The 19,208-nt window shown below is 40.3% G+C and overlaps 1 protein-coding gene across 1 annotated transcript in view; it reads left to right on the top strand.

Annotated features, from left to right (window-relative positions):
- Positions 1-2,946: 2,946 nt before the first annotated feature.
- Positions 2,947-19,208, top strand: part of KCNK5 (potassium two pore domain channel subfamily K member 5) — a 36,857-nt gene continuing 20,595 nt past the window's right edge. Inside the window, exon 1 of the mRNA XM_061991272.1 lies at positions 2,947-3,289. Within this exon, the coding sequence (XP_061847256.1) occupies positions 3,104-3,289 (186 nt within the window). The 5' untranslated portion in view covers positions 2,947-3,103. The remainder of the gene's footprint in view (positions 3,290-19,208) is intronic.

The raw sequence follows: 19,208 nt of genomic DNA, 5'->3' as shown, positions 1-19,208 counted from the left end.
CCATGAATAAAGGATATGGAATATTTTATGAGGTCAAGAGAGGTATTTTAGATCGGGAGGTGCAAAGAGAGGCCAGCTACAGAAAACATTCCTTCTTGCCACACTCACTGGGACAGCAGCATGAAATTAAGCCTTCTAATTTGGTCTGCAAAACACAAAGGAATCAAAGTGAAGTACCTAAATGCAAGAAGTTTGTTGATATTTAGAGGATCACCTCTACTTGTAAGAGTAGTTGGCTACGGCTGCCTGGGGAATGAAGTATTCTTCTGTTCCTTACCAGGCTCACCTCTTTGAAACTCTTGAGAGACACAAGGAGACAGTCAAGTGCAATAGCATTTCAACACAGAGGGAAAATGGTATGTGATTTACAGGTTTGTTTGTTTTTAAACACTGTCTGACTCAGTTACTGAGTACACTAATTATGCAGTGATTGGAAATTTAGAGTGGAAAGTAGAAACCTGGAATCAAAATTGTGAATCAACTTTCTATAAAATGCCTGAAAGTTTTTGCTCTCACCTGCACTTCATAATCATAATAGGTTCAGGGTCATTCATGTCATTCCTTGTGTATTTAAGATAGTGTTTCAATGGTAGAAATGGACCTTTAGAGACATAGAGACAGATGGAGAAGAGTACAGTTTCAAAATTTAATCAAATACCTTCCAGTTACGAAGGACAGATGTTCAGGGTGAGGAACACACAAATGTAATATTGCTATAACGTGTTGGGCTACTGATGCTGCTGTTGGACTAACATAACCATCTACATGTGTCTCAGAAGATGGAGTGAGAGCACCAAAAGCAAAACTGTATCATAGTCTGCCTATGGGAAGAGTTCTTCTCAATACTTTGTCCTTGCCATCATAAGTATTTCTGTACCTCACGTTTTTTAACTTTAAATCAGTAAGCGAGGCAATGACAGATGCTCCCATTATTCACTGATGCGGCCAATGGCTTTTTAAGTGTCACAAAGGTCTTGGGCCAAGTGAGAACATCTTGGAAGAATTTTCATGTGATGGTAAGAAATTCTTCTTTTTCTTTTACATAAATTTTCTGACTTACAGCTTCATGAAACATTCCCCGTTTTTTTCCTTACAAAAAAGCTACTGCAGCTTCTCTATGATATTTGTTATTTTAAAAATGTTTATGATGTCTTCTACTTGATCTCTCCTCTAACACATACAACTCTCTTTACTATATATATTTTTTTTTTACTACTACAGTTTGGCAATCCTTTTCTCTTCTTAATGTTCCCTTTACATAACAGGGGAATCCCTGCAAAAGCAGCGATGCTGATCACATAACATGCTTGTGGATTTTGTGGTTTCTCCAGTCCTGCTTTGAGGCTGCCAGGAAGATGGATTTTCACTGCGCACTATACATATTAGTAGGAAAAGCTGCTTAAGGTCTATATAATTTTCTGCAGGCAATCTCACAACAGCATCCTTTGGCCATGATTGAAAGTTTTACAGATAGGTGTTTCTGAATACCTCCTAACCAAGGCATGTTCCTTTGCCTTCCATGTGCTTTTTTGTTTTCTCATAATCTATTTTCAAATTCTTTCCTTCCTTTTTTTCCCCCTCCTTTCTCCTCCATTCTCACTCCTATTTCAATTTCATCTGCATGAGAAATTTCAGCTGGTTTATCTCAGCCTTTTACTGTATGGACTCCAACTGACATACCTCTATATCCCCAAATTCTTGGTGTTGATGCAATCAATACAAATAAGCCTCTATTTTTGAGTGCTTTCTTCCTGTCAGGGGGACTAGAAAAGGCAGAAAATAAGCTACCCCAGCAAAAAGAGTGTTTATAAGATGAACAACATCCACACCAGAAGAGCTTTGCTGAAGTGCATTAACATATTGCTACATCCCCTCAGTAACTTTCTATTTCCCTGACCCACTTAACCCCATTTCCTGCCCCATTCATTCAAAACAGTTGTGTTGTCCTCCTCCTGCCTTGAAGCGTGAACATGAAGGAGCGTGTGCACTTGCGTGTGGCAGTAACCAGACCCTGGGTAAGGCTTCACAAACAGGACAAGACTCAAGTCAGCTTCAGCCCAGATGCGGTTTTGAACACGTCGTGGAAAATCACTAGTCAGGGGTCTCTCCCTTTCTCCCAAACTCAAAGATACACGCATCAACATGCACTGGAAGCTTAACTGGATGTATGAAACGCGTGAATGCGAGATACAGTTCCTGCTGTGAAGGATCAGTAACGCACACGTGTGGACAACATCTCACAGAAGGGGTGAACTCCCTTCTTTCCCCCTTAGACCTCCCCCTCGCATTTTCTCCACACTTCCCAGGAAAGCCAGAGCTCTCGTTCCACAGCCTTCTAGTGTTGAAAGCGAGAAATTCCGCTGAACTTGGCAGCACGAGGGAAAAAGTAAAACAGAACTGAGGGACGTTACCCCTTCCTTCTTCCATCGACACAAGAAAAACACCGCTCCGGGCGCTGGAACATGCCCTGCTGCGGGAGGACGGCGCCCGGGGCCGCGCTCACCTCAGCGGCCCCCACACCCGCTCCCAACGGCAGCGCGGGCAGGCCGGGAGGGGAGGTGGAGGCCCCGCTCCTCTCCCGTCCTCCTCCCCCAGGCGGCCCCTCACGGGCGAGCGATGCCAATGGACATGGCCAAACTGAACAGTCTCTCTCCCGCCCCCCTGGCACCGTCCACCCCTCACCGGGGCCACGGGGCCGACCCAGCCCACGGCAGGCTCGGGAGCGCCCCTGGGCGCCGCGCCGCCCTTTCCCCCGGCGGCAGCCCCGCATGCGCGGGCGGGTGAGGGGAGGAAGCGGGAGGGCACCAAATTCAAATCGCTGCTGAGGAGGGAGGGGAGAGAACTCGGGGAAGGAGGTAGCCAGGGGGGAGTGGAGCGGAGCGGAGGAGGGAGGAAAGGAGGGAGGAGAAGAGAGTGGGAGGGGAGTGGTGTGGAAGACTAAGGGAACGCGGCAGAGGCCAGGAGAGGAGGCACGGTGGACAGCGGGGGAAGGCAGAGGTGTCAGGGTGAGGACTGGGCGGCTTCGAGCACCCACGGCCGCAGCGCGGGGCAGCCGCCCCGGCCCGCCCTCCACGCTCCGCCCGCCCGCCCTGCCGCCAGCACCATGGTGGACAGGGGCCCCTTGCTGACCTCGGCTATCATCTTCTACCTGTCCATCGGGGCGGCGATCTTCGAGGTGCTGGAGGAGCCGCACTGGCGCTCGGCTACCGACGACTACAAACGTCAGAAGACAGAGCTGCTTAAGCAGTTCCCTTGCCTGGGCCAAGAAGGGCTGGACAAGATCCTACAGGTACAGCGGGCGCCGCCGGGGCTGAAGCCGGGGCCGTGGCTGAGGGGCGGAGGGCGGCGGCAGCAGGTGCTGCCAGGCGGTCCGGAGCGCAGAGTGCCGCCCGCCGCTCCGGGCGGGCCGAGTGCCGGCGGGCTGGAAAGCCTGTCGGCTCTCGGAGAAAGCCCGACCGTAGCCGCATACTCACAAAGCCCGGTGTTTAAAAGCTGCGCCTCGAGCGGGAGAGCGGGAAAAGCTCTTAATCGTTCCTAACCATGTAATGATAGAATGATTAAATGGGTCCGAGTTTACCCCCCCGACCACCCCAAGCGATAAAGCAGCTCGAGGTTGATTTCGGTTTTAACTGGCTGGTCCCGGGGGCTGGAAGAGTTCACTCTCGGAGCGTGCTCCCGCAAGCCTATCTGCTGCTAAACCCAGTAGCCGTGAATGCAGCTCTTATTTTAATACCCAGAGTGGTTTCTTCTGTCTCAATAGATGTTGTGTTATGAGAAAGGGAAGGGGAAACCAAGCATCTTGATCCTCTTCTGTTTGGTCTGATTTCCTTCTTCTCTGTTTTTGTTTGCTTGTTTATTCCCCCCCATCCCGTACTAAATACTCTCGTTGTGAGGAAAACGTGTCTGAGGGTCCAAGCGCGGGTCCCGGAGGTCAGTCAGGGTAACTGGGGGAAAGGCAGAATCCCTCGCACAGAGGGATGCTTGCAACTCTTGCGCTGTTAGTTTCACGAGGAGAATGACTTCTTTCCAAGCCATAAGGAGTTGATAACTGGCTTGTCTCAGTCATCTGGCAGAATGCCTCTTCAGAAGTAATTATTAATCAATAGTATGTATTAAATTGGAGAGCAGTATAAACTTGGCTAGTGCCTTTTTATGGCTGTGCTATCCATTAAAATGCGACGGCAAGCAATGGTGAACCATGAAAAAACAGGCTGCCCAGATATATGGGGCTGCAGTGGTCGGAATAACTCATTTGGGACTTTATTTCAGAAATATTTGTATCGAGGAGCTCTCTTGGTCGTTGTGGTTTTGATTATTTTTTGTTGTTATAATTTTATTTTTAAATTCACTAAAATGCTAAAATACAGAAGAACCTAAAAATTTGTGGTTTATATTATCTTTCTTCAGTTGACGGCTGCTTTCTGTCTGCTTCAGATAGCAGAGCTTTCTGATGACAGTGTCCTCATTGTTACCATCTTAGTACATGTGCTTAGTAAATGTGCTTTTGTACTATACAGTGGAATGAGTGGATGGAGGCTTGAAACTATAAAGAGATCTTAGAAAATGAAAGACATGCTATGTTTCTTGAGTGTACTTTTGCTGTTCAGGAATCTTATTGAACATCCTCAAAGTAAAACACCTTATTTGGGTTGGGATGCATGTTAAGCCTGGTTGCAGACATAATGAGTAATCTAGAATCTGTCTGAAATTAGGATTAAGTTCATGGTGATGTGAAGGAATTGTTAGTTGTGTTTGTTCCTCCTCCCACCAATCCTTATCATAGTTAATGCTGAAGTGGCACAAAGATTTTTCTTAAAATATGAAATTACAATGAAAAAATTCTGGAGTAATTCATTAGAATGGGATGTACAGTAGAGCACACTGTAGGATGGGGATGGGTACAGAAGCAGCAAGGATTAAAAAAAGTGCAAACTGTGGCCAGATCAAAATATTTCATTCGAGAATCTTTCCACAGCTGAATGTGGAGAGCCTTCCCTCTTCAGTGCATGTTAGCTCCTGGTAATTTTCATATTCATGTGATTTCAGTTTTGCATCTGTACCACTTCCAGTCATATCTTACTTTCCATGTCCAATCTTGCTGGTCTGATCTCTCATAGATATTCTGTTGTCATCTTAAGCTCGGGTTAGCTAAAATGTCTTACTTTGCTCTTATTTACCTTAATGGTAACTGGAAGCATCACTGCCTGCTTTCTTCCAGACTTGTAGTTTGGTTTCTGTTTTTATTCAGTTTCTATGTGAGAAGTGATGGGAAGAAGGGGAGTGGCATTTCTTAGAGAGGAGCATGACAGGTTGAAGTCTAGCCTAGCTGAAGCTAACTGAGGAAAAGGGGAATCATGTAAGAACATGAGGATTTCATCCCAAGCAAGCTGTAAAGTAGATCAGAAGTAGCCTTTGTAGTTGTCCTTTCTCAGCTGCTATCCATGCTACTTATGCTGGGTTCTGCTCTTCTCTTTCGGCAAATCCCAGTTCTCAGTATTAAACCTCCAAATTTATTCTCTTTCGATACATCTAGAATGTTCTTTATTTGAAAATGTGTATTTCCCTCACATTCCCCATCTCTGTTTTGTGTCTCAAAGCTTCTTCCTCTAGTCTTTTCCACGATCTTTCTGAACTTGTTCTTGGCATGTCACATGATTTGACTAATTTCTCTGCTTGTATCTCTTTTATCTGTTGTCTGGGTTTCTTTTATTTGTGTGGTGTTTTTTGGTTTTTTTATAAAGAAGTGATCTTTGATCTTCATCTTACAGCATGTTCTCTCAATCTGCAGTCCTCACTGGCACTCATGAGACTCTAGAGTCTCATTGAGCTTTGCTATTACTTCACTGGTATTCTTTTTTAATATCCTTATTTGAAACGCACTGGATAAAGTTCTTTGACAAATATCACCAACTACAGAATTTGAAGTGGTTGTTAGCAAAATGTAAAGATGCCAAGAAATGTTCAAGTTGAACTAACTACTAATTTTGTTTCCAGAAGCAGCCTGAAAGGTGACAAGGACTGCCTTACTCAGAGACCGATCTCTCTGCTGCCCTTGTTCCCCACCCAGGTTAGCTTGTGTGTTCATGTGAGCCTAATGTTAGCTGTAAGTGCAACGGAGATTCAGTGTGGAATGGCTACATTGTTAGATCTGTGGTGTGATCTTAACCAGTTGAAAAGACAAGTAGGTTATTAGCACAGATTCTCAAGTCACATGTAGATGAGTATCTCTGTACCAACAGTTTAAGTGGCTATCAAGTGGGCTGTATGATGTCAAATGCCATCTAAAGTTTATATTCTGTGATAAAGCTTTCATGATGCAGTGCAGTAGAAATACACTGCAAGAAATGTATGTAACATTCTTTCAGAAGTCTCACAAGCTGAGTTTTGTAGGATATGCTAAAAATAAAGCCTTTTTCCCCAATCCTTAGAAATGCCTAAAAATATGCTGAAATGCATTTAGAGATCTTGCATGTGAAGAATCCTTTTGCTTTTGTTATTTTAAGTATCACATTGCATATCACAAATGTAAGAGGTAAAGGAAGTGCTTAAACTCTTCTTGGAGAAATGTTACATTGACCTTGATTTTAGATGTGACTGCCCCTGGACAATGTATAGGCTGGTTGCTGCCTGCCCATGCTCTTCCAGGTAAAGCTGATTGCCCAAATGAAAATGTGGCTGAAGTGCTTTGTATGACAATTTACGTAGTCCTCCAAAGACACTCAACCACAACCATGTATTGACACAAGGAACTGTGTAATTTCTCCTTGGTATTCCAATTACCTTGGAATAGAAATGTTTCATAATACTGTGGAATATCTGCAAAAAAGAGATGTTTATACCGGTAATGTAATTGTGCCATATTTATTGGCACTGTGGAATCTTAAGAGTAGTGTAACAATTTATTTGTTGATAAATTGTCCTTGCCATTTGCTGCTGTGGCTCAAAGTCCTGGGACCCTTTAGGTAGGTGGAAAAGGCAGATCCACAGTGATGACACCTTTGCCTATCCTGCTGTAGGAGTTTTGAAGCAAAATTGAGGCGATTCAATCATTTCTCTATTCTCCAGTTCCTTACTTTTACTTTTTGTTGCTTCATCCTGATTGTGAAACATCAGCTTAATGATAAAGTAGCTATTCATGCAAGGAGGAGTCCTCTTGACCCCCATGTCACTATTCACATGAGCAAAGGTTTGCCATCTTAGGCCACGTCTTACAGGGAAATCTCTTACCAGCCTACCACAGTCATATGCTTCCCATTGATAAACTTCAAGGCTGGTGAAAAGAAAGGGAGGAATTTGAAGATGAATGAAAATGATTACTTTCAAAACAGAGCAATAAAGTCGAAAGAAACTGCCATCTTCATTTAGGAGAAGCAGAAAAACATATTGAGTATGAAAGCAGATAATTGAGGTCTTTATTTGAAAAGCATCCAAAACTCTAAACAGACCTGAGAGATAACTTTACAAACCTAAATGTTTAGACATGAAGCCCAGTGCTGTGAACAAACATTTAGAAGACTTCTAAGCAGAGCTGCTGCTGGGACATACGTGGCACACAGAAGGTTCATGCTAAAGGAAATAACAGTCAAGTGGCTTCCCTCCTTTTTTTTTTTTTTTGTTTAAAGCCAGGATGTCTTCTCTACTCAAAAATGCTGCTAAGTGCATTTACAGGGTTTTGGTTTGCGTTTGAGCATGCTGGTTTGCTTGGATTTGTTTGTTCTTGGAGTTTGTCAGTTTTTTATTGTGAAACTTCAAAATTGTTCTCCAATTCTGAATGCTGTTTCCCACAATGCTTTACTTCCAAGCTGCTACCTCAAGGCTTAAATCCATGTGCAATACTCTTGAGAGAGCCTGCAAACTATACTTTCTTAAAAACTAAATGCTTTTTGTTAGTTTAACATTTAACAAAGAGATTATTATGGCTTTTGCTTATGCTTTGTAGAGGGATTTGTTTTCCAATGTAAAGTTAACAGGGGTGTGTCTTTCATAATCTTTCTCTTCCTCTGTGTTCTTTAGGAAGTTCGTAAATGTGATCCTAGACTACTGGGGTTTGTTAGTTTGGTCTTTAACTTCCTAATCCCTTCCATCTTAGGTATTGAAGGTGAGGGAGATAGGAGACTGAATTCCTCAGTTGGAATGCCAGATGAGCTGTTGCTTTCAAGGCTAAGAGTTTTGTTTGGGCTGAACAAAGTAAAGATGAGCAGCTATCAAACAACAGCAGGTGACTGCCAATGGAAAATTTTTTAATGGCAAAGTTGTTAACAACTCCATCTAATATTTCTCATATAAAAACTTGACAATGCAAATTAAGGTTAATGCCTGAGAAATAAAACATTGCTAAATTTTTCAAATGCTTATCTTTAATTATGCACCCTCTAAGTTCAGCAGGGATGAACTGAAAGTGTATGACAGCTGTCCACAGTTCTCTGTGGCATCTCAGACTATGAGTTACAGATATTGCCAATGCAGCATTAGGAGAAGAAAAATGAGTACAGGCAGTACGGTGTTACTCTGCAGCTTTTTCTCCATGTGTTTCTACGTGCAAAATGAAACGTAAGCAGACATGCTTTTCTGCTGTGTTTTCTTTATCTTTTTTTTTTCCTCTTTTTTTCCTTGTTTAACCATTAAATTGTTTAAACTTTCTTGGAACACAATTAAACAAAGCTGATAGTACATGCACTGCAACTCTCTGCTGATGGAGCAATAGCAATTGATCGGATGTCATACTTTTCATGCTGTAGGCTTTTCATTTTTCCTGCTATGGACTTAATCCTTTAGTGCTTGTAGTGTGTTGTCTTTCTGTTATTTTAGAACTGAATGTTCATATTACCTGACATGTACCTTCTGCTGCTAGGTGTGTTTTCTGCTCTAGAGACTGTGTCTTTCAAGAAGATTTGCAGGTTATCAACAGCTTTTTTTCCTAAAAGATCTTGGAACCTCTGCTTTGGTTCATACTGTATATATGATTATTGCAAGATACCTTCTGTGGCCAGTGAAGATACAACGTAATTATGTCTTTTTATATATTTCCTTTTAAAATAATAATTGATATTTTTGCTATTAATACTAAGTAAGTGAACAAAAGTAATTGTTTTGCTTTTCTCACATGCAGTTGACCTTCAAAGCAATCACATTTCTTGCTGGTACTGTAAATGCAAACAAGAGTAGCATACAACCAGAAACAAGCCGGTTTGCAAGTGGCAGTCAGTAGTCTGATAAGCAGGGATGCAAATGAGAATGGTTTGGGACTTTGGTGCTATGGACTGGCTGATCACAGTGCCTGTATTTGCAGGAATTTTAGTTTGTGGTGACTGTATGATCCTGTGGATTGAATATCTGTGAGCAAGTAGTTAAATTTCTTCATGGAGTATTTCTTTAGGTTTTATTTAGTCCAAAATGAGCTCATCTCATAAGCTCTGAGTATAGTCTGTAGTATGACACAAAACATGGTAACAGCGGACAACGGGAAGACTTGCACTCTCCACTGAAATTAAAATATCACTGTGGTACACTTGAAGCTCTTTAGAGTACTACAGACATCCTCAGGAGAGCTACGCTTATAGACAGATTGGACCTCTAAAATATGGCCCACAGTATGCACTCTGCATTTTTACTAGCTCTGTTGAAGGGATGGCTTAGGCTTGAAGGCATGACTTTGTCTTCTTTTATTTACTGTCTTCGTTCTGATTCAGGTTCCTCAAGAGCATGGCCAGTTCTAGTGTTACTAGGTCTTTTCTCTGAAACAGCAAGTTCTTCTTTGGAAGGGAACTTCAGGCTGGCAATTTGTTTTATGTGTCCACCCATCTTACTATGTCTTTGGATTAGATTTCTCAGTTATTACTGTTACGTACTTCTCAACATTTTAATTGAAAGCAGGAGAGAACCCTCCTAGGAACACCTTGCCCTAGCAGCAATGTTTGCAGTCAAATCAGTAAGGAAGTTATATATTTTTTTTTTAAAGTTGTGTTATGTAAACTCTAGTGCATCAGAGGCACCGTTAGGTGTACAGTAGGTTCTGAAATTGTTTAAACTTAATCCTTTTACAATATTTTCTTAAGACAAAGAAAAATGAGTGATGAAAATAAGATACTAATAAATAGTTGTACATCATAGCTTCCATTGAATGTGAAATGAAAGTTCCTTTTCTAACAATACATATATCTGTTATGTTTCTTGTTTCTTAACCCCTGGTGTGGGATCAATTGCTACAGATCAGCCCATCTGTAGGACTATATTTCAGCCTTAATGAAAAGGTAGATGCAGATTGTGATCGAGCACACTGACAAATGCTCAGTTGACTTGTTCCGTGCCAGCATCTTACAAACACTGTGTAAGCAGGTTCTAACTGCTGAGAAATGAAACCCAGACCTGTGTTTCTGTCTGAGGTTGCAACAGGGTAAGAAAAAAAGTTAGATCTATCAGAGGTCTCTGAACTCTGATCCTTCTTAACAACAAATATATCAGTTATCTAACAGTAATTTAGACTTCAAAGTAGGTCATAATGAGTGATAATTTTAGGTGCCATTATTTGACAGCTAATGGAACATGAAAATAATTCTACAAAGGATTGTGAAGGTCCTGAGGTGGAAAGCATAGTCAGGTATGATACAGTACTTCAGGTGCCTCCGCTAAAATACCAAATTTATCAGTGATGACTTCTGTGTGTGACCCCCAAGCTCTTGTATTGCTTTATCTCTTTTCTACTCCAAACCCACTCCAAGGGAGTAAAAAAATATTTGGAGGAAAGTTGCTTGAGAGTTATGTGTGGTCCCTTGCTAGAGAAACAGCAGCTGTAAGTATGTTTGTTCTGGCCTATGAGGGAAGTGAAGCTGAAGTCTCCTCCAGTAACCAAAGAAGCAGGGGAGGTGTTTGGAGCCAAGTAGCTGTATAAAGAGAAGGGATCTAATTAAACTCACTGATGGTACTGGCTTCTTTGGCTAATCTTGCAGCAGTCTGGCTGGAACCCTCACCCTGTTACATGCTCAGCTGTTAGAGTTGGTGCTAACCACATTCACAGACTGTAATGCAAATATGGTAAAATCAAGTTAAATAGTTGAACTATGAAAACTTGCAGAATTTCAGCCTTCTGGCCTGTGTTAGAGATGTATACATGACTACAGAATGACAGAGGGCAGTTCTGTAATCAATGCTTGCCTTGTTGGGACAAAGATTTTTGAAGGGCACTGGAATTTATGCTTGGAAAATCACTCTTAGTGGTGTCAATGCATTATGAAAGCTTTTCACCTGTGTCACTATCAATTTGCCCTTTTAAAATTATATGTCCATGTTTCAGACTTAATTTTTTTAAATGGCGTTTGGAACGGAAGGCAAGAGAAGGGAGAGGAAGACAGAAAAACTTTGAAGCTGCTTCTGCTGTATCGGCAAAAACAGTAGCTAACTTTATTGTATCTCTGTGTGATTTGTTACAGTTATACTAGATTTTCAAGGTAGTATCTTAGCTGGACTTAACTGCTTTTTTCATGAATTTGCTATGTAGTCTGTGCAAGGTCCTAAGGCTGTCACATTGATCACCTAGACATCTTTATCTTACGTTTAAAAGAAATAAAATATAATTAACAGTCTTGAGAGAGCCTTGGCATTATTTGCATGCATTTTAAGAATGCTTGCTGGGCTCTGCTGCAGACAGTTGGTTATTTGGACAGATGTCTTCACAGCTGGCTGCTGCTTCTTGTTTGCTAGCAGAGAAACACTGCAATAAAGAAGTTTTAGACTAGGCATTGACTAGGTGCTTTCAGCTGAATTCTGTGCCTCTTTCTTAGGAAAACAGTCTTACTTATTTGAGGTAACTGCAGCTTTTCTGTGGTTTTGAAGACTGTATAAGCGTCTTGTACGCCAGGCAGCTTTTAAGCTTAACGGTTTTTAGCAATGTGCAAGAACTTCCTCTGTCACAGATTCTAAGAAGGTAATAGATGCCTGCTGAACAGTCAGAGATGTCAGCTGCAGGAAATCCTGGCTAGGAAAGCAAAGAGTGTAAAAAAAACCCAAAAAACAAACAAAAAAAAAAACCCCAAAAAACCAGAAGGAGACACCTATAGTACTTCTGTCAGCTGATTCCTCTTCCCTTTAATACAGTAGGAACTGGTTTGGCTTTATATACCCTTAGGGGTGGGACAGTTGAGAAGTGACAGGGCACAGAGCTTCCAGCTACTAATGCTGTATATTACTTTTTGCCTGCAGCTTGTCTCATATTAGATGTTTAGGAGTGACCTACAAATATATTGGAAACTTTATGAATTTGAAAGTGTGCACAGTTTCGGAGCCTTAAAGTTGAAAGATTTGACTAAACTTGGTTTTTCATTTATGTAAAACACTTTGTACAGGAAATATGCAAGGACTTGTTTATGTAATATGGGACTGAAAAGATGAATGAAGAGTTATTGAAGCAGTATCTGCTTTGCTTTTGTCGAAGTTAATGATTGGAAGATCTCTTGGGAAGAAAGCCCCTTCTGCTTACTTAGTAATATAGTGCTGAACATAATAAAATAACAGAGGGTTTTGTTCCTTTGTGCATGTGTGGTTTTTGAAGTCATACTATTTGTGCAAAAATGGGGTTTATGGGTATGCTGACACAACTGTTGTTTAAGAAATATTCTAATGCATAGGCAGGTCTTACCAGCAAACTGATGCTCTTGCACATCTAATTTGCTCACCTCACAGAGGAAACAAGATAGACTAGGCAAGTTATGCTATTACAGGTCTGAGAGTGCCTAGGTCAGGATGTTCATCAGCATGCTTATCATAGTTTCTGATTGAACTTCTTTCTATCCTGCCATAACTATTCTGGCAGATCTGTGTATCTATATTTGGAAACATTTGTTTAGAGCAGCCTTCTCTCCTTTCCTAGTTCTCCAAAAGATCAGTCTTGAGCTAATTGAGTGTTGAAGGGATTTACAGTAAGTAACATAACAAAATTTTATTTTGGGTTGAGCCCTGGATAAAGCTAAGTACATAGTAACAAAAATCTCTTAACATAAACCCATCACCTTGCTATTCATACAAAGTATCCTGTCCACGTTGACATTGGAAGCTTGCCTGGCCTTGCCTCCTCCTGATGTCTGCTAGATACAGGAAGAGACACCAGCATGGTTGAGGTTTTCTGAAGGTTTTGGTTGACTCTGAACTTTGTTGTTTCATTGGCTTAACAAACTGAGTTTGTAAAAGTTCCCCTCCAAAGCATTAATAGCCAATGATGTGACTGTCTTGTTCCTGTTCTGTAGTTCAAAAGTCACCTTGGTTAATTTTATTACACTTAATACTCTGCTCCATCCAAGTCTGATCACTTTTAGTTTCGTTTCATTGACTTGATGCTGTTGGGATAATTTTTATTCTAGTATGTGTAAGCTCACAGAACTGTCAAACTAGTAACAGTTGTTTTACCAGAATCTGTGCTTTAAAAAAAAACCTTGTTTCCCATTAAGGTAGACTGTTAAATAGGAAATTATATGTGTGATGCTACTGACACACTTTGACAACAGCTTCTGGTATGTCTTTGGAGATACAAGACCTTTTAAGATTGTATTGAAATTGGGGAATTAAATACAGACATGCTTGTGAAACCAAAGACCTTTAATATTTTTGTCCTAGCTGCTACGAAACAAACACTTAATAGTTTTTAGGGTGCACTAACAAAATTGCTTTCTGTAAATTTCCTGATCTGAAGCATGTTTTCTTGTCTCTCTCCAAATGGGAGAGAGCCTACTACACTTCTTAATGCAATGATACCTCATGCTGCGTTTCATTCACTTGAGTTCAAAAGCTTATTTAGACCTCTGTAAGTAAAGTTGTGAATCACTTCTGTTTTGATTTGTCCTAATGAACTATTTTTATATACTGAAAGCATGGGGGGCGGGAGGGGAAACTCATTTTAAACTTGACTTACTCTTTTACTTCTCCTGTGTAATATCAAGGTTTTTCTGTCCAGATAGTCCAGTTTTTACCATTTTATGGGTGAGTGAAAATCTGCAAAGATTAATTAGATTGTTGTGTTGCTGGTCCAGGTCTTAAGGCATTGTTTGAATAAGGTAAAAAATAGGAAAAAAAATTGCAATACTTCAAAGATATGGTCCAATCTTTTCCAAATAGTAAATTAATTTTAGTAAACTGCTTTTATTGACACTAGAATTGTTTTGGTTTAATTTAAATCTACTTAAGTCGATTGCAGCTAAACTGAAATACATTCTTTTGTAAACTCAGACTGCAGCATGGGTTAGCATCTGCTTATGCAATGGGTACCAACTCTGTTGCAATAGTGTCATGTAAACACTGTCTGGTTCTAACACTGCCTAACACAGGTCACCAACTGGTGTGAGGGCTTGATTAAACTTTTGACTCTTCTGTTTCCACTTCTTATCTCTAAAATGGGGACAACAGCATTTTCTAAAGCCCTTTTAAAGGGGAGTTGGCTACATTAGTCACCATGTATGTAGTCAGATAGGAAGGAAGCCTAATCTGCTATTATAGATTATTCCAATTTCTTAATTTCAGCTGGTGCAATGTGAAAGTTGTTGAAAAACCTTTTTTTTTTATCTCCTCTCCCCTTCCCTGCAAGAGAAAATTGGTTATGAACATATTGGCACAGAAGCCCTCAAAATTAAGCTGCATTAGTGAAAGCTATGAAATCATCCAATAGATTTTATTTCTGAATGAGAGTAATTGAAGGCCAAAGAAAAGCTGGGACACTCAGCATCTGCAGAACAGCTGTAGTTCTCATGCAGCAGTAACCTTTAGTTAATTTGTCTTCAAAACATGTCTATGTGGAACTTGGGGAAGTGAAAAGGAAACAGTTCTATAATTGCATTAATCACAAGAGCAAGGGAGTGCTGGTAAAGCACTGAATATGCTTTTCATCAAAATAGTTTATTAACTAGTTCATTAAACTGGAATCTAGTCCTGAAATTAATAGGGGAAAAAAAAAAACCATATCAACTGTACAATTCTGTATCATGATCTGTCAAAAAAGTTAGCTGCTCTTTCAAAAATGTTGATGCTTACATCTATTGTACAAAAGTGGAAAGGAGAAATAAAGTTAAGCAGTATTAGTTCATTTAAGCATAGAATCTGCAAGTACCACAAACAGGTAAGCTTCAGCGTTCAATTCTACAATGACAAAATAGTTCCAGATTAGTAATTTGCTGAATTGTGATTTTCATTAACTCTGCAGAAAGCGACAGAAAGGAAATAACCTTCTTGATCTCTTTCCATTAATATCCCTCACATTTTGTCCTATGAATTATGACTTATAGGAAAATTAACTGTCCACGCTACACATCACACACAAGCAAGTCTTAAACAGTGCATGCTGTGAAAATATTGACATACCTCCAAGAGGTTAATATCTCTACAAATTAGAACCGTTTTTCCAAAGGAAACAGTAACACCTATTTGTACTACAGAATGGAAATAGAGCTCCATATTCTGAAATGTGTTGGTTTTCTTTTTATGGTCTTTTACCACCTGATTGTCACTTCATATTTCATCCTCAAATAAAAACTATCCCAAAACTTGGGGGCTTACTGTAGACTTAATTCATTGTTTTGTTACAATTGTTTACCCTTAGTTCACCCATCTTGTCTGTAAAGTCACTACTGAAGTGTGCTGTTACTAGTTTTTATGACAAAGAGAAGGTTAGCAACAGGACAGCAGGGCTTGGTAAGTGAGGGGAAACTGAATCATTTGGCTGCAATGGTTCAATTTGCCAAAACCCTCAAAGTTCACCATGTAGCAGCTTATGACTGCTTGATTTCTGATCAAGCAATGGCTTTAAGATGTTCTTCTGTGTCTTCTCTTAGGGGCTTGGTTGCATCCCTGATTTCATTTCTAAGAATGAAAACTACCGATGTAGCAACAAGAGAGTTCATTACTACACATTTAAGGTACAAAAATGGAAATAAGTATTTCCAAAGACCCATCTACCCGCAGTTTTCCCATCAAGTCACATGACGAATTCTGGCTTGACCTCATCTTTCCCAGGTAAGGAAGGGACACATACTTAGATCCAACCTTGTTTGGGTTAAACATACTTTTGTGTCCTTGTTCTCAAAATTACTGCATGAAAACTGAAGCATTAGACTTGAGGCAATCCTTTTACTAAAGGTAGTCTGGGCAAGTATTGAGGAGTTTCCACAAGAATGGACAAAAAGATGAAGAATGGAACTTTTACAGACCATGAAATCAATAAGCTTTGTCCAAATCCCATCTGGACAGAGTACAACAGGTTTCCACAAACACATGTACACAATGTGAGGACTTCTTGGAAAATATTTATGTATTTTTTGATTGAAAGTTTCTCAAACTGCCTATTTTAAACATACTATTTTGTAAAGTAAAGGTTTATGATATAAAACTACTAGGATAAATCTAACTCTTGCTTTGCATTTTACAGAACAAGAGAACAAAGACTTACCTTTCATTTCTCCCACCCCCAACTCTGTTGTGCATTGTTTCCACTGTGATCCGTGATTAGTGTTCTGTTTCCATTATCAACTGGCGTATTTTCATGCAAAATTTGCTTATTCTGAATAGGATAGCTCTCATCTTTAGATGTAAGAGCCATCTGAAAACCTTCAGTAGAACAGCACTTTTTACAAATGAATGCAAAGTGCTAAAAATTCATTAATCTTGATTTGTGCTTCTCTTAAATGTGCTTTAAGATGAAGCTTCACCAAATCAGTAGGGAAAGTGTCCACTTTCTAGAACCAGTAGTGTACTTAGTAAAGGAAATTACATGTATTTTATGGTGCTTGAGCCTTATTGAAAGACCTTTTTAAACTCTTGTTAGAAGTCTGCAAGGAAAAAAAAAATCAAGACGTTGCTACAAAAGTTTTGATGTTTTATTTGTCAGTACAGTTGTTTCTTTGCAAGCAATTTGTTTTACTCTTTAACATTCATTGTGTGTAGTTCTGGACTCCCCAGTTCAACAGTGACAGAGAACTTCTGGAGAGAGTCCAGTAAAGGGCTACCAAGATAATGAGGGGACTGGACCATCTCTCTTACGAGGAAAGGTTACGAGACCTGGGGCTGTTTATCTTGGAGAAGATTGAGGGAAGAACTCATTAATGATTATAAGTACCTAAAGGGAGGATGTTGAGAGGTTGAGGTTTCTCTGTAGCGCCCAGTGACAGAACGAGGGGTAACAGACATAAACTGGAACACGGGAAGTTCCACTTAAACATGAGGAGAAGCTTCTGTCCTGTGAGGGAGCTCTGGCACAGGCTGCCCAGAGAGGTTGTGAAGTCTCCTTCTCTGGAGGTTTTCAAAACCCACCTGGACGTGTTCCTGTGTAACCTGATTGAGGTGAACCTGCTTTAGCAGGGGGGTTGGACTAGATGATCTCTGTCCCTTCCAACCCCTACTGTTCTGTGATCTGTTGCCTAGTCTGAATCGTGTCAATCCTCGAGGAAGACCTCCTGCGTGACTTGGAATGATGGCACAGAACATCTTCCACAACTTCTTTCTCACAGCTTCTGTCTTAAGAACTTCTCTCTTGTTAAGAGGATTTTAATGTAAGATGATAATATGATCCCCAATACATTATAATTGGATTTCAGATCTGAAATGTTACCTGTAACACCACTTTGTGGAAATATTTACATTAAACTAAACCAGTCACTCACTGTTCAGCTGGATTTGGTTTAGACAGGTAGGTTCATCTACACTACCATACTGAATGCTTTGATTAAAAACTATTGCAGAACCTGTTTTAATTTACAGCTCAGTTTCTCTCAAGCTCAGGGGTTTTTTTATTTTGTTATGCCAACACATATTTGGTTTAAATGGCTTTTGTGTTCTTGCATTGTACTTTCGGATGTAGTACAAAGAATGCAATACTGTCCCATCTCAGCATTTGTTTTAGCAGTACAAATTGCTTTGGCTGACCCATAATAGTCTCCTCATTCTTCTAGCCTACATCTGCCTCTGTTCCTGTTTCTTGAAGGCAGATGATCAGAACTGTAGAAATTGTGCCAGCTAAGTTTTACTAGTTCTTTGCAGAATGATGGCAAGACATCAGAAAGGGATTTCAAGCATCTAGCTGTTCCTTCAAGTTCTTCTGTTTCTATTGATGTGCTTCAATACCTTTGCATGTACTGCTGTTGGTTATGATAGCACATTTATGTCAGAGAATGGGAGAGGCTCAATGGAGTGGAGTGGGTTACTAGGACATCTTAAAGCTGGCATGAAAAATGCAAGATTTTTGAAACATGGCCCTTCATTAGGATATATTATCCTTGAAACTAAAGCAGTAATGATTTAGTGTTCAGTTGACCTGGACTGTTTGCAGGTCTCTCAAATCAGCTGAGCAATAAACATTTGAAAGAAGGTGTTTATATGTTGAAGGCATATCAAAGTCTGTAATTTCCTGAGATTTACAAGGTGCTTAAGTACATGGCTAATAGGAGTGAAAGATGTGGAACCATTCTTGCTAATGACTGAAATGATGCTGGTAAATGACTCTAAAAGATAGAGCCAATGTGCCAGCTGATTGCTCTGTCATAACCTTTTTTTTTTTTTTTTTTAAGCTTACAGCACTGCAGGGGCTTATCACAGGCCATGTGCTACAGGTGTAAGACCTTATCTTCTCTAAATAAAATTGATGACAAACTCCATATTGCTTTCAAGGGCAGCAAGGTCCAACTTCAAGATCCAGAAGTTCTGGAACTGTCCTCTTACTTAGGTTAACTGAAGGTGATATTCAGTTCATACTATAGACTGAAGGAAGAAATTATGGTAACTAGATAAATTTTAAGCTATTTTGTTCTCTCTTGTGGAAGGATGTAATTCAGCTAAGTCAAATTTTCAGAGGTTCCCTTGTATAAGCAGGCATTTTCTGTTGCTAAATTAACACCCTTTCCTGGAATTACTAGTTTTCTAATAATCTTCAGACACTGCAGAAGTTGGGAAACTGGGAGAATTAAGTGGTGTATTTGTTCCCCACCCACTTCTTTGTCCCACAGGAGATAATTCTCTCCTCATGTTAATGATGATTATTTCCCAGGATATTTTCCACTAACTTTAAAACTCTCAGCCCTTGTTCTCCATGTTAAGGGACAAAAAAAACCTAAACAAACAAACCCAAACCAAAAAAACAGTGCGCTTGCGTCTTGGGAAGCATCATGTCCCTGGGCAAGCTCTCTCCAATAGGTTTATTAGTCAGCTATAAATTCCCATTCAAAGCTCAAAAATATCAACACATT

The sequence above is a fragment of the Colius striatus genome, chromosome 2 (assembly GCF_028858725.1).
Source record: "Colius striatus isolate bColStr4 chromosome 2, bColStr4.1.hap1, whole genome shotgun sequence".
Taxonomy (NCBI): Eukaryota; Metazoa; Chordata; class Aves; order Coliiformes; family Coliidae; genus Colius; species Colius striatus.
The sequence above is the reverse complement of the archived record's forward strand: the minus strand, read 5'-3'. Positions and strand labels throughout refer to the sequence as shown.